This window comes from Physeter macrocephalus, chromosome 14, assembly GCF_002837175.3.
Source record: "Physeter macrocephalus isolate SW-GA chromosome 14, ASM283717v5, whole genome shotgun sequence".
Lineage (NCBI taxonomy): Eukaryota > Metazoa > Chordata > Mammalia > Artiodactyla > Physeteridae > Physeter > Physeter macrocephalus.
In genome coordinates, this window is record NC_041227.1 from 80,121,696 (window position 1) to 80,137,160 (window position 15,465).

Below are 15,465 nucleotides of genomic sequence, written 5' to 3' on the forward strand. Positions count from 1 at the left end.
CAGAACCCCCCCCGCCCCCCCCCCCCCCCCCGCTTTACAATGCCACATCCCATGAAGCCATGCATATCCCATTGTACTGACCAGGAGGGAGTATGCCCTCCTATGTTTTCTTGTGCTTTTTGTGATCTGTAGCGGCCATCTGGCCAGCTCTTTTTGCCTAGCATCAGATTTAACAAATATAGTATCCCCTGTTATGGCTGTGAGAACTTATTCGCTTATTTTCTCTTGTTGAGGTTTTTTTGTTTTTTTAAAGTAAAAACAAATACACGGGGAATGTAAAATCATACAGCTGGTGTAGAAAATGGTATGGCGGTTCCTCAAAAAAATTGAAAATGGAATGATCCAGCAGTTCTCCTTCTGGGTATATATCCAAAAGAGTTGAAAGTAAAGAGTTGAACACATAACTTGAAAACCAGTGTTCATGGCAGCATTATTCACGGTAGCCAAAGGGTAGAAACAACCCAAGTGCCCATTGAAGGATGAATGGTTAAGTAAAATAAGTATATCCATGCAGTGGAATATTAGTCAGCCTTAAAGAGGAAGGGAAGTCTGACACGTAAGAAATTTGGCACACTGAGGACCTTAGGCTACGTGAATTAAGGCAGACACAGAAGGACAGATAGTGCACGATTTTGCTGATAGGAGGTCCCTGGAGGCGTCGCATTCGTAGAGACAGAGTGGAGGCTGGGCGCCAGGGGCTGGCTTGGGAGCGGGGGAATTGCCGTTGTCGCTCAGGGGCTACAGGGTCTCAGCTTGGGAATGTGAGAAAGTTCTGGAGACGTATGGTGGTGACGGCTGCACGACTCACTGACGCTGAGTGTGCACGCAGAAGTGCTTAAGGTGGGAAGGTCTGTGTTACGTGTGTTCTACCACCATTAGGAAGCAAGCAATGCCCCGATGTGTACTTAACCACACGTAGGGCACACCCCTGGTTGCTCCTTGGGACGTGTTCCTGGAGGTGCAGTTGCTGGTTGATGGGTGTGGTCTCCCCTTTCAGCTGCTCTTCTTACCTGGTCCAGGAGCACGGCTCAGCCCTCCTTGGGGCAGTGGGGCAGGGCGGTAGCCTTGCTAGCGACTTGTCTTTTAGGTCACAGGAGCCACTGTGCTGGATGAGTGAGCTCTCCTGCCTGCGTTTCTTCCCCAAGGAGCCCAAGGTGGGACCTCGGGGATGCACGAGTCTGCCCGGGATCGTGTCCCCTGTTACCCAGATGCCTCCTGTCCGTCCACCCAGGGGACTGGGTTGCCTTGGGAGTCCTTTAGGCCCTAATTTCTTCCTACTTCCTTCTCTTCAGGTGTGTTCATAGTACTGCTGTCAGTATAGACAGAGGTCTCCTGAAGCCAGGCCTCCTGCCCCCTTGCTCAAACTTTCCCCGCGCCCTCGGTTCGCCCCGTCACAGCCTCAAGAATGCACACGTGTTGCCAAACCCGCCTCCCTATCTTTTCTTTTTCTCACGTGGAACATTCTCAAACCAGTGCCTCACAAGTACTCTGTTTTAACTAAAGGTCATACAGTGCACTCCTCCAACAGAGCACATTTTCTTTTTGACCAACACTGCAAACTAAAGGTGCGTGGAATTCCGTGCTGTTTATTGATCAGTGATCATTTTAAATGGAAACTTGTGCCCCTCATTTCCAGGGTGAGCTGTCACACGCCGCTGTCACTGTTACCTATGTTTCGTCCTTGTTTCCCAATCCTGGTGTTACAATGGGGTTGAATTGTGTACCTGAAGAAGTGGTTTTCAAGGTTCCTGCTCGCATGACGTGAACGGATGTGTGAGGGGTTTTCAGGTGGTAGTGCCACCGTGCGCTCGGGTCTTGGGGTCTTGGAAATAAGCCTAAAGAAGCCCTGCTGAGTTGGGCTCCCCCTGGAGTTGTCTGAGCTGTGACCTGAGCCCCGGGTCTCCCGCAGTGCATCCACCTCTTTAGAGACTTCCCGCCTTTTCTGTGTCTCTGAGGGTAGAATAGCTGTGGAGTGTCGTTGCCTGGCTTCCTGGCCTCTGGGTTTTTAGGAGAAGTTGAAACCCAGTGGCCAGCGGGAATGACTGGACAGGACTCCCGAGTCTCTGCTTACAGAGTAGGAGCTGCAGGTTCTCAGGCCAGAGGCCACACGGAGAAGGTGGTCCCGTTGCAGGAACGGGACGCGGGGTCCATGCCTGTGCAGTCTGGTCTCTGGAATTGGGCACCACCTGGGAAAGGCAGGCCCTGCAGCTTGAAGCGCCCCCGCTGCGGGGAGCGGGGTGGGGGGGGTCGGCGCATCTGAATGGTGGCACCGCACCTGGGACTTGGGGCTGCTGGGGCGTGGCGGGGAAGCCACTGCTGGAGAGTGTGCCTTGGCCCTGGGCAGTGGCCGAGGGGCCGAGTGTAATGGTGGGGGAGAGGAAGGCCGGTTTCCTACTGAGTTTATTCCAGTATGGAGCCAGGCCCCTTGATGCTTTGTTGAAATAGCTGCTCAAAAGTTCCAAAGCATGTGGGTGCCTGATGGCCTCTGTGAAGTTCAGCTGAAGGGCGTGAGCGGCAGCCTCGGCCTGCAGGTGTCACAGGAAGATGCAGAGGCCCCGAGCCATCAGCCCATCAGCGTGAGTAGAGCATTTCTGAAGGAGTTCATTTTTCTCTTCATTTGACTGTTCCCAATTTCCCCTCATTGTTAAATTGTTACTTTCAACTTATCTTAACTTCAAAGGAAAATGGAGAACCCCCGCTAAGAGCCTGGCCCTTCTTGTGTCCCTCTAGCTCCTGGCCGTGTGCCTCAGGGCAAGGCTCTTGTTTCTGAATTGCGGCCTGGCTCTCCCGTCTCCAGGAAGGCTTCTGCCTGCAGGGTATCGCTGCGCCTCAGCTAGTGAGAGGCCCGCAGAGCGTGTGGCCGCCTGTCTGACAGGCACTTCTCCACGGGCCCTCACTGCTCCTGCAGGTCTCAGCAGAGCGGCCCAGCCTGGAAGGGGCGTGAGGAGGAGGGCGGCCGTCGTCATGCTCCCCCAGCCACCCTCTGGGCTCCCGTCTGCCTGTCCCACACGGCGTTGGCTGGTCCTGGGCCCATAGGGACCGGGGGCCTTGCAGAAGTAGACATGCAAGTTGCTTCATTGGTTTTAAATAAACTTCCCATTGATTTAATAATAGTTTGCATACTCCTTTGACTAACATAGAAAAATGGAAAACAACTTAAACCTCTTAACAGTGTTTCAGAAAAAATGTCTCTTGGCTTAAAAGGGTTGACTTGTTTTGCTTACTTATTTTCCTATTAGTATCTTTAACTCCCTGAGGTTGGAAAACATTAGGAAGCTCTGAGAAGAACAGGGAATTGGCATTCAAGGCTGGTTCAACCTCTCCCCCTCCTAGGTTTTCGTTTCGCAAGGTCTTCTACTGGTAAACACCTTTTCAGTGTAAGTGTTTTCTAACGCACGAAGTTGGCTTGTGTTCAGGGCAGAGTAAGGGTAGAAATCTCGGCGCTGTGCCTAGTGTGCTTCTCACACCTTGAGGCCGTGTCCTCGCAAAATGTCCAATAAAGCGCTTTTCTTCTGGTGGCCAGGGAAGGGCCTCCATGAGGTGGCCTGAAAGGGAGAGATCCTGGGATTACCTTGGCAGGAATGTGGATGACAGAACCCCTGTGTGTGAGGAGTGGGGCCATGGGCCCCCTCTGTGCAGGGCTGCGCTGGGCTTTCAGGACGTACCACTGACAAGCACAAGTCTTCGGGCTAACGTTCTAGCGATGGCAGACACTGAGAGACCCCAAACTGATAGCAAGGGGGGTGGTGCTGTGCAGCCAGGGTCGTGATGGGGTGGGGAGAGGCTTGGGGGCTTCTTGGAGGAAGTGACATCTTTCCTGAGACCTCTCTTGAGAACGAGCTAGGCTTGGGGAGACTGAGGGAAGAGCTTTGCAGGCCCAGGGTGAACTATCGCAGAGTTTTGGGGAGCAAACGGGTAGCCGTGTTCAGGCAGCAGGGGAAAGTCCAGTGGGAGGTGAGGAGGCCCCAGGGGCCTGGCGGTGCAGGGTCTGTGGGCCCTGGACATGAGGCTCGGTTTCAGCAGGTTTCTGTGAGCGGTCCTTGGGTACGATGTGACTGCAGGTGCCGACCTCAGCAGGAGGGGTGAGGAGGCCAGAGAGCGCTCTTGGAAGCTGGGCATTGCGCTGGCTCTGGGGGCTGGGAGGAGGGCCCGTGGGGGACCGAGCCGTGGCCCCTGCACAGCCCTGGGCTCTGGCTCCGGCCCTTGCGCTCACCTCCTCTCGGCCACTGCACACCATCGAGCCGTCTAGTTTGTGTGTCCCATGCAGGTGTCGGGAGTGTTTGCGTTCCGCTGGGTGTTCCATTCTGTCTCTCAAAGACATCTTAAAAATAAAATCAGCCATTTTTAAAAACTGAAATATAGTGAATTTACAATGTTGTTAGTTTCAGGTGTATAGCACAGTGACTCAGTTAAATATATCTATTCTTTTTCAGATTCTTTTCCAGTATAGGTTATTGCAAGATATTGAATATAGTTACCTGTGCTGTACAGTAGGTCCTTGTTGTTTATCTATTTTATATACAGTAGTGTGTATATGTTGATCCCAAATTTCAAATTTATCCCCCCTCCCCACTTTGGTAACCATAAGTTTGTTTTCTATGTCTCTGGGTCTATTTCTGTTTTGTAAATAAGTTCATTTGTATAATTCTTTTAGATTCCACATGTAAGTAATATCACATGATATTTGTCTTTCTCTGTCTGGCTTAACTTCACTCCGCATGACAGTCTCTAGGTCTATCCATGTTGCCGCAAATGGCATTATTTCATTCTTTTTTTACGGCTGAATAGTATTCCGTTGGGTGTGTGTGTGCGCGTGTGTGTGTGTGTGTGTGTGTGTGTGTGTGTGTGTGTACATCTTCTTTAGCCACATATCTGTTGTTGGACACTTAGGTTGCTTCCATGTTTTGGCAATTGTAAATAGTGCTGCAGTGACCATTGAGATGCATGTATCTTTTTGAATTAGAGTTTTCTCCAATCCGTCTCCCAGGGGTGGGATTGCAGGATCATATGGTAGTTCAATTTTTAGTTTTCTGGGGGACCTCCACACTGTTCTGCATAGTGGCTGTACCAATTTACATTCCCACCAACAGTGTAGGGGGGTTCCCTTTTCTCCACACCCTCTCCAGCATGTCTTATTTGTAGACTTTTTGATGATGGCCATTCTGACCTGGTGAGGTGGTACCTCACTGTAGTTTTGATTTGTATTTCTCTAGTAATTGGCGATGTTGAGCATGTTTTCATGTCCCCGTTGGCCACCTGTATGTCAGGGACATTCTTGGTGTATGTTCTCCTGAGCCATGGTGCTGAGCTAGAGGAGGGGATTCAGAATGAGGCTCAGTGCTGCTTAGAGTGGGTGGCCTTTGAACCAGCCATCGGTGTCTTTGAGTCTCAGTTTTCCTATTTGCAAAATGGAAACAGTAAACATCAGGGCTGCTCTGAGCATTAACCGAGATCGTTAACCTGGAATAGTTTTGAAAATTACGAGGCATTGGGCATGTGGGTATCTGTTGTGGCTGTTACATTGCTGCTGTTCTCATACCTGGATTTTGGAGCGGAAGGGAGGAAAGGCAACTGGAATGCGCTGGGCGCCTCCTCTGCTAGCTGCCTGGTAGGCGCTTTTAAACCTCACTTCAAATCCTCTGCATGGTGACATTGTTATGTATCGACCCTGTTTTTACAGGTGAAATGAAATCCAGGCTTATAAAAGTAACGTCCCCATGTTACATGGCTAGCGGCTGGCTGCGGTGTGAGCCCAGGTGGCGGTGAGTGCACAGCTCCGCGCCCCGCCGCGCCGGGGACGCTGCGCGGGCCCTAACTCGCCCCAGGTCTGTGACCCGCCAGTGGCCGGTGTGGCTTTGGGCCGTCTTCTAGTGTCGGCCAGTCCCCCTCCAGGGCACAACCAGCACTGACCTGTGTTCTCGACCCCCCAGGACCCCGGAGGACCTGTCCAGGTTCATCGTGGAGCTGCAGCAGCGCGAGCTCGCCCTCAAGGACAGGAACAGCTCCATCACCAGCAGGTAGGCCTGGCGGCCCATGGTTTTGTGGCGACGTGCCCGCTTCGGAGAGCGGGGTGCCGGTGAGCGCGCCCCTGGCTGAGGAGTGGCTGCGCTTCACCATCCCCGCCTCGGCCTGAGCGGGCGGGAGCTGGGGCGGCGGGGCACCCCGTGGCAGTGAGACTCCGCTGAGGCGGCGGGCGTCCTGTCGTCTGGACGCCCTGGCGATCAGCCCTGGAGCCCTGGGCTCCCGGGGCGTGGGGTCTGGGGGAAGACGAGTGCCCCACGGGAGCATTTGCGTCTTGTGGAGGCCTGGGCTCTGAGCGCCCCATGGACGCCAGGAGGCGGGAACCTGGGTTGGGGTGTCTGAGTGTTTGTACGTGTGCGGGCTTGTGCCCTCGGGAAGGGTCCCGCGTAGCAGCACAGCCGGGCCGTTCGCGTCCAGGCCCGGGCAGGCAGCTCTGACTTCCTCCAGGGCCTGAGGAGCTGCTTCCACACCAGTTCTGCCTCTGACACTGCTGGGTGCCCCAGGGGTCAGTCCAGCTCCGCCACCAGCTCCCAGGTCAGCCAGACCCCACAGCTGAGGGCTCGGTCCCGCAAGGCGCACCTGCCTCGGGGTTCGCCGGCTGCCCGCACTTCATCTGACTGCACATTCGGGGTCCCCCCAGCCCCTCTCTGGTAGTTTGCTGGAATGATCGACAGAACTCAGGAGAGCACTTGATTTAGCATGACTGGTTTATGACGAGGGTGCCGCTTGGATCAGCCAGCTGGGAAGAGATGCATGAGGCGCGTGTGTGGGATGGGGGCAGAGCTGCCGTGTCCTCTCCAGGGGTGCTGCCCTCCCAGCTCCTCCCTGTGTCCGCTGACTCGGAAGCCGCCTTGCTCAGCAGTGTCTGTGGGGCTCCTGCTTGATTAAGTCACGGCCATCGGTGATTCACTTGGTCTCTATCTCCGCTCCCCTCCCTGGGGCGGGCTGGGGGTGGAGCTGAAAGTTCCAGCTTCTCTTCCCCTGGTTGGTTCCTCTGGCTTCTCCCCGACCCTTCCTGCCCAGGGCTCTGGCTGAAGGGGCTTGTTAACAAAAGGCACTCACCTCGTTCGGGAAATTCCAAGGGTTTGTGGAGCTCTGTGCCGGGAAGGGCACCAAACCAAATGCTTGTTCCTCACCGAGCCGCACTTGGGCTCGCGCAGGGCTGTCCGCCTCTGTCCCCTGGGGCCCAGGCTGGTTTCTCTCGTGCTTGCAGGGTGGCTGACCAGGTTCTGGGTGTCGCATCAGAGGCAGAAAGAGAGGCCTCCTTCTTGGGTCTCCTTTTTGGAATAAGGAAACCTGTCCAAGGACCCCCACTGGCGGCAGACTGCCCCCACCCCAGTCACTCTCACTGGCCCAAATGGGGTTGAATTCTGCCCCAGACAGTTACCTGTGGAGGATGGTGTTAAACTTGTCAGTTCCCACGTGCTTCACTAGAGGGTGGACAGCTGAGTGAGGTCAGCCTCTGCAGTGGGCGAGGGGCTGGGGGCAGGCTGAGAGGGCCGTGAGCGCAGAGGGACCTCGGGTGCCCTGCACGGCTGACTAGCTGGTGGGGGGAGTCGGCCTGCTCGCCGCGATCGTCCTCCACAGCCTCCCCCACCCCGTGCAGTGCAGATGGCGTTGCAAGAATTTATTAATAACCAAAGGAAGGCTTTCTTATTTGGGGGGCTGATGTCTCTTTGAAAATTGGCTTTTAGAAGCGTCTGGTTATGTTGGACATAATCACATCAGTTTAGCTTAAAAACCTCAAACGAGGACTTCCCTGGTGGCGCAGTGGTTAAGAATCCGCCTGCCAATTCAGGGGACATGGGTTCAAGCCCCGGTCCAGCAAGATCCCACATGCCATGGAACAGCTGAGCCCGTGTGCCGCAGCTGCTGAGCCTGCGCTCTAGAGCCCGTGAGCCACAACTACTGAGCCCGCATGCCACAGCTACTGAGCCCGTGTGCCACAACTACTGAAGCCCACGTGCCTAGAGCCTGTGCTCCTCAGCAAGAGAAGCCACCGCAATGAGAAGCCCGCTCACGGCAACGAAGAGTAGCCCCTGCTCGCCACAACTAGAGAAATCCTGCATGCAGCAACGAAGACCTAACACAGCCCCCCAAAAAAGTAAATTAATTAATTAATTTTTTAAAAACTTAAAAAAAATACCTCAAATGATAAAGACTGCCTTTCGCTTTCAAAGCTACTGTCAGATGAAACGGGCATTAAAAGTGATTTGAAATTAGAGTGTTTGACATCTTTCCAGGCGATCCTCTTTATTTTACTTTGAATTTGAGAGAGAATGAACTATTAGAGGAAAGGAAACTTGTCTGCATTTTTCTCCCGCCAAACTGAGAGGCACTTTCTAAAATGACCTGCTTTGAGCAGCGACAGGAAATCCAGCCTCTCAGCTTCGTGAACGTAGCTCCCGTCCGCAGCTCCGGCGGTGCTTTCCACCGTGGTCTCACGTACAGATTCAGCCGTCCCGTCTCTTCTTTGGGATCGGTTCAGGAATGGACTCTCCACCTCTGGGAGCAGTCCTTCGTGGTGGCTGGAGGTCTGCGTGACTCCTGCCAACGTGCCCGCCTCTCAGGACCCGTGGGCCCCCTCTGAGAGCCGATGCAGCCACCCAGGAGCAACTGAGTCTCAGGCATCCCGAGAAGGAGCTGTGTGCCTCACCTCCTCTGCAGGATGGGCGCCGGCCCGCTGGGCCCCGGGAGGTGAGGTGAGGTGTGACGGCACGGGCCCGGGGCCTAGGAACAGCTGCCTGCGCGCCGGATGGAGGCGCTCTGGGCCCCGTCCTCGTTCAGCAGACTGGTCCCGACCGCGCGGCCGTCCGGGGAGCACTTCCGTGTGCTGGCGGCGTGCCCAGCGCGCGCGCGCATCATCCCCTCCATCTCAGGGAGGTCCCGCGGGGGATCTCCCTCCTCCCGGTGATGGAACGGATCAGAGAAGCCCAGGGGTGCTCTCAAGGCCTCAGCCGATAAGGGGCCGTCGGGTTCCTGCCCCATCTGTTCACGGTAGAGCCACGTGCAGGCCCTGCGAGGAGGTGGCAGGGAGCTGGGGTCCTGGGCCCCCGGGGCCCTCGCCGAGCAGAACGGGGAGGGGACGTGCGCGCGGCGCCGTTCACGCTCGCAGGGGTCTGGGCAGCTGCTGCTCTCGCAGGCAGCAGGCCGGCGCGGCCGTGGCGCGGGCGGTCTGTGCGGACGCCAGGACGCCTCGTGAGGCGGGAGCAGCTGACTGCGCTGCCTCACGCCTTTGAAGGCAGTTGGGCAGAAATCCAGGTGAGGCGGGTAGAGGCACCTTGGCACGAGGGCGCAAGCCTGGGGTCTGGCCGGCACGCAGGCAGGCGGGGGTCCGGTCGGAGGGTTCGGAGGCCTGTCGGAGGGGGAGGGGTGGCGAGGTGGCAGGAGGTGCCTGGCGTTCAGCAGCGCTCAGGAAACCCCAGGTGACGTGCAGGCGGTGGTGGGGCCAGAGGTCTCGCGGGGTTCTCGTTGGCATCCTGTAGCGTGTCCTTCGGGGAGAGCTAATAGTGGCGTGCCTCTCTGTTAGCGGGCTGTCCTGGACCGCCAGGCCAGCCTCTCTGCGCTTTCCGTTTCGTGGCCGACCTCGGACGGCTCCAGGGGCACCGATATGAATGGGTGTGTCCGTGCCTTTGGACGGGAGTTTAATTACAGCCCAGGGAACCTTGCCTTTCTTTTGTGGCCGCCCCAGCATTGGTTTCGGCGCTTGAGGGCGGATCCTCTTCCCTTGGAGGTGTGCTGAGGACACGCGAGTATTCGCGGTTTGTGCGCGGCTCCAGGTGCGTCCCCGTCAGTGTTCTCCATGCAGAGCTCCCCTGACGCTGCCATGCAGCTGCCTGTGCCCTAGCAGGCCCCAAGAGCATCCTGGCATCTCCGGGACCCAGCACCTCACCCCGTAGCCCTGGCGTTTGCAGAGCCAGGGGCGCTGTGGGCCGGGGTGGACGGGAGGCTGCGTCTCTTGGTGGCTCAGAACCTTGTGGGCAACCTCGAAGGACAGGGGAGCGGGGAAGCTCGTGCGGGGACACGTGGGGCTGTGACGCCTGCGTTTCTCTGCCTTGGTGGAGAGTGGGGGATGGAGCGGGGCGGGGGCTTCTGGGGTCCAGCTCTCACCTGTGCACGCGGCGCGGTGGGGATGGTGAGAGTGGTGGAGCTGGCTGAGCCCGTGCCGGTACCCGGTCGCATCTCACCTGAATGCTGCGAGATGGTGCTGCTGTCCTCTGTTTCACAGCAGAGAGTCGAGCCCTGTGTCGCACAGCCAGGAAGCCATAGAAACAGGATTTGCATCCTGGTCTGTGCGTCCTGGGAGCGCCACACGGTTTATCTGGGGCTGGAGCCCCGGTCCCTGAGAGGTGCTACACGCGGCCGCAGAGAACCCTTGGTCACGCACGCGTTCCTCTGCTCCATTGGAGACGTGCGTCACCGGCCGGCTGGCGTGAGCCTCAGGCCGCACCCTGGACGCGGATTTAAGGCAGAACCCGCTGTAGAAGTGAGGGAGGAGAAGCCGTGCGGGCTCCGTGGCCCCGCCTGCCGTGCTCTGTGCGCTCCTGCTGGGCCCCGCTCTTTGCGGCTGATGACCCCTCCGTACGATCAGCTTCAGAGGCTGCCCGGTCACCCCCAAAGCACACCAGCTCTGGGCTGCTCTAATGACTGAAGTTGTTTGTTTGTTTGTTTGGTATAAAGTTATTTATTTATTTTTGGCTGCGTTGGGTCTTTGTCGCTGCACGCGCGGGCTTTCTCTAGTCGCAGCGAGCGGGGGCTACTGTTCGTTGCGGTACGCAGGCTTCTCATCGCGGTGGCTTCTTTTGTTGCGGAGCACGGGCTCTAGGTGTGCAGGCTTCAGTAGTTGTGGCTCGTGGGCTCAGTAGTTGTGGCTCACAGGCTCTAGAGCGCAGGCTCAGCAGTTGTGGCGCTCAGGCTTAGTTGCTCCGCGGCATGTGGGATCTTCCTGGACCAGAGCTCGAACCTGTGTCCCCTGCAGTGGCAGGCGGAGTCTTAACCACTGCGCCACCAGGGAAGCCCTGCAGTTTGTTTTGAAGCTCAGGTCTTTCCTCCTCTGGGCTCTGCATGTTTCAGAAGAGCCCTTGGCCTCAAGCTGTCAGTGTGTGAGGAGCCCTGCAGCTCCTGGAGACCTGGTCTTGCCTTAGAACTCTGGCCGATCCTGGACGCCCCTGGGAGCTCCTGGTGCCTTGGCCTGGGCCACTGACCGGGGAGCCGACTGGCCCCCTCCACATGGCGCTGCCCCTCCTCATGCCGGGGGCTCTGGGCAGCGCTGGGAGGAGATGATAGTTGTTTAGTGAAGGGGGCTTGAGAATGAACTGGTGGAGCACCACCCGCCTCGGGAGGTGGTGCCCTTGGCTGCTGTGTTTTCCTGGCACCTGCCAGGTTGATGGGTTCTCTGCGCCTCCCAGGGGTGACTTCAGATCAGCATGACAGTCATGATTCTTCATGTGGCTGTTTTCTCACTTTGTGCAAACCATTTAGTCTGTCGTTTCGAACCTCGGAATATAATTAGGCCTTGTTACCCTTGTCACCTGTGTCTGTGTGAGCTATGGTAGACTCAAGCTGTCCAGAGGCCAGCCAGGCCAGCGATGGGAACAGAAGGCTCATGATGACCGGGGCTGGGAGGGAGAGCCTGTTCCCTGTGCACCTGGTTGGGTTTCGTGCTTTGTCTGACCGGGCAGGGCAGGGCCTGGAAGCTCTCGCTGCTCTAAACGCAGGCTGCTCGTGGTCCAGTCTTGCCCCAGCACGGCGTAGCTCTGTGTCGCAGGTCCCCACTGTCTCTGCCTCACCTGTGAAGGTGGCGGTGACAAGTCGCAGGATTGCCGTGACGGTTGTCACAGAGCCTCGGTGAAGCGCGTGGAGCGCGCCTGGTGCGGTGAGCGAGTGCTGGCCGGTGGTTGGGATCACCGTCGTCGTCACCGTCCTCTTGTGTGAGGTGCCGGGGAGGTGGGACTTCTGGGGCAGCTCAGGGCGGGGCAGTGGTGGGTTTGCCGGCAGGCTCGGTAGGAGTGAGAAGGTGTGTCTTTTGCTGGGGGCGGGGGGGGTGGGCAGAGAAGATGGGAAGGGGTTGAAGGTGTGGGCACACCTGATAGATGGGGATGCGGGGTTTGCTGTGGATCAGACGTGGCAGGTAAGCCAAAAAGACAAGAGCGAGGTGTTTGGTGAGAGCGTGTGAATGGTGGATTTTGGAGGACTGAGCAGAAGAGCGGGTGCAGGAAGAGGGAAGCGTGAGCTCAGCCTTGGACACGTGGTGAGGACAGTGGGGCCCGGGGTAGACAGGCACCTGAAGCCAGAGAGGGTGGTTGGCTGTGGAGGCTGCGCTTGGCTTGGCCCTCCAGACTAGGGGCGTGAGTGGGGGTGCGACTCCGCCCACGGCCGACCGCCGACCAGGCAGGCAGGCAGGCAGGAGCGCCACAGAGCAGCGCTGCAGTCCTCCTCCACCTGGACCCGGTGACAGTGGACCAGGTGGGTGAGAGCTGGCTCAGGCCCGCTGGCGTCCTCACCCGGGGCGCCCTCGCTCAGACATCCGCGTGTAGCCTGGCCCTCCCTCCCGGGGCTGTGCTTGGGCAGTTCCTGGTGACCGTGCCGCAGGTGGCACTGTGCGTGCGTGCCCTGTCCCCCACTGCCGTGCAAGCTCCCTGGAGCCAGAGGAGGGCCCGGCCCAGCGTGCGCTTGTTGAGTGAGCGAACGAATGAACGCCTCAGCTGATTGTGCGCTGTAACGCGACAGACAGACGGGGCGAGGCCTGCGGCCGGGCTGCCTGTGCTGTGCCCGTCCTGGGGCACCAGCCTGGAAGTCGGGTGGGCAGAAGCCCAGGTCGGGCTCTGCACGGGCTGGCCAGCCTCTGACCCTGCCCTCTGCTGGGCGGGCTGGGCGCCATCGTGGGGGCCAGGCTTTGCCTTGTTCCTCTGTGCTCCCTCCATCTTGCGTGGTGCCCCAGCTCCGTGGGCTTCCACGGGTTCAGCGATCACCCAGCGGTCTTGACTGGGAGGCAGGGACCCTGGGGGAGTCTGCACCGCGGTGCCGACCGCGGGCCGCAGCCGGTCTGCCTCAGCTTCTTGCCAGGGTGGCTCGTGTGTGCCCTATGCGGACCTTCCCGGGCCCTCTTGACCCTTTGCGCCCCTGGCGGGCGTGAGCCTGGCAGGGAGAGCACGGGAGCCGCGGAGAAGCCGTTGTGGAGGATGGTCCGCTCCCGTCCCAGGCAGGAGCGGTTTGGGCGAGCGCCAGCCGTCCCCGACCTGGTCTCAGGCTCGCCTGGGCCTGGTTACTGCCCCGCAGCAGTGGCCCCAGGGCTTTTCAGGGATGAAGACCAAGGCCTCGCCTGTCGGGTCGGCTCTTGACGACACTCGGCGTAAATGGGCTTCGGCAGGAGGCGCGGAGCCAGCCTGCGTCTCACGCTCGGCTCCACGTGTTCCTCCGTGGTGGGCGTGCGGCTGAGCGCGGGGGACCCCCGGCCTCCTCGCTCGGGCGGAGGGCACCGGCACCTGCTTGCAGTGCCCGTGTTTGGACGTGAGGTGGTGCCTGCGGCCCTCGGAGCCACTTCCTGCGGCTCTCTCCTCAGACCCTCCTCCGTGGCCTCCCCAGAGGGAGTGCGGTTAGCAGGCTTCTAAATTCTGTGGCCAGTTAGGAAGGGTGGGGAGAGCAGTGACCGAAAGCCCTGGGGGTGAGGTGAACGGACCTCTTCCGCAGACGCCTCCCTGGAAGTTGGTTTCTGCGTTCCTCTCCTTGAGTGGTGGTTCCTGGGTCTTCCAGTTGCTTCCCCATCAGTGTGGGTGAGACCCTCGGGGCGGGGACGTGGAGGCCGGGCACCCGTGCTGCACCTCTGAGGGTGGGTGCAGACCTTCAGGGCTGACGGCCGCTCCGGCTTGGCCCTGAGCCTGGTGGAGTTGCTCTCACTTTCCAGACTCTGGCTGCCTGGCTTCTGTACCTGAGACCAAAAGCCCCCTCACGCTAAGGGAGAATCTGGTCCATGCTGGGGTCCAGAGGGAAGTCTGGTCTTGCTGGCAAACCCTGTGGGCTTCCCGGCTGTGCCCGCCCGGCGTGGGATCACCGCCCGGCGTGGGGTCACCGCCTGGCAGCGCCACTGGCCTCGCCCGGGCCTGTGTGGGGATGAGCCAGGAGCTGTATGTGGACGCCCAGGGCTGCGGCGGGTACGTGGGGGACTTAATTGCCCAGAGGGCTTCCCTGGTGGGCCGGGCACGGTGGCTGCTCTCTGCTCTGGGGCTTCTGTGGGGTCACCGCCCGGCAGTCTGTGCGCCCAGCTCTTCTCCAGCTCAGTGAGTGTAGAGGGCGCCTGTTGGGCTTTTGCCGCAGGCTCGGGCTCGGCACGTCTGGAATGGGGACCGCGCTCTGTATTTCTGCTGGTGCCCCAGTGCTGCCGACACTGCTGGTCCGAGGACCACACCCTGGGCAGCAGCAGCTCGTCTTCCTTGGTTTCCTGTTCTGTCGTGTGGAGAGAGGCCTGGTCATGCCTCTGCCGTCAGTACCTTGCAAGAAGGTCCCTAAAGCACCGTGAGCTCCCTGGGGGGAGGGCGGTGGAACTTTCTGTAGGAAGGTGGCCTTTGTTCTGTTAGGGGTCATCAGTCTCTTGCTTTTGTCACCCTCACTTCCGGTGGACACACACAGGTGTGCTGCCACCTGGAGGGGCGTGTGCGTGTGGCCCACACAGGCCCTGCCATCACCAGCTGAGGACTTTGGCCGACCTCTGGGCCCTCCGTTCCACACGCAGACCTGAAGGTTCCGAGCCTCCCGATGGGCCTGCCGGTGAGTTTGTGCCCAGCTTGACCTGTAGCCGAGTCCCCAGCCTCTGACCCCGGAGGTTACCCTGCGCTCGTGTCCCAGAGACGACTCTGTCCTCGCGGGGCTCTCCAGCCCTGCTTGGGTGAGGGAGGACTTGGCTCCCACTCTGGTGCCCCTTCGCGCCCATCTGTACAGCAGGCAGCGTGGACGCCGCGCTGGTGGAACTTGTGCGGTCTGAGGTTGCACTGGCAAAGACACCCGGTTCGGTCCTGGTGGCTCCGGAGGGGAGAGCAGCGGAGCAGGGTGGCTGGGAGGTGGGGGCGGAGAGTGGGTGGCCGCGGCTCTGCTGGGCCAAGAGCCGCGGCCCCGCCCCCCTCCGCCCGGGAGAGCCCTGGGTGCTGCCCTGTCTGCTGAGCAGGGGCCGGGGCTCCCCATCCTGCCGCCGCAGCTAGCTCGTGTGGCCTCCGCTCGGCAAGGTGAGATGCCATTAATATTTCACACCCAGACTGTTTTCTTGCATGCTTTGCGTTTCCGTATTTAAAACACCATTTACATATTCATGGACCTTTTAAATAAGTTTTTATTGTTAAGGCACGTGGAAGTGGATAAAATGTGAAACTCCCCCTTTTATTCAAGCACTGGAAAACATGTTCCTCCCCAGAATGACATCAGTTTCTGAGTGGTTAGCTCGGTAGCAGTGGCTGC

At 58.9% G+C, this 15,465-nt stretch overlaps 1 protein-coding gene across 3 annotated transcripts in view; it reads left to right on the top strand.

Annotated features, from left to right (window-relative positions):
* MAD1L1 (mitotic arrest deficient 1 like 1) overlaps positions 1-15,465 on the top strand; it is a 350,389-nt gene that overhangs the window by 77,611 nt on the left and 257,313 nt on the right. For all 3 annotated transcript variants that reach the window (XM_024125005.3, XM_028498607.2, XM_055089925.1), the window contains one exon: positions 5,931-6,017. In XM_024125005.3, the coding sequence (XP_023980773.1) occupies positions 5,931-6,017 (87 nt within the window). The remainder of the gene's footprint in view (positions 1-5,930; positions 6,018-15,465) is intronic.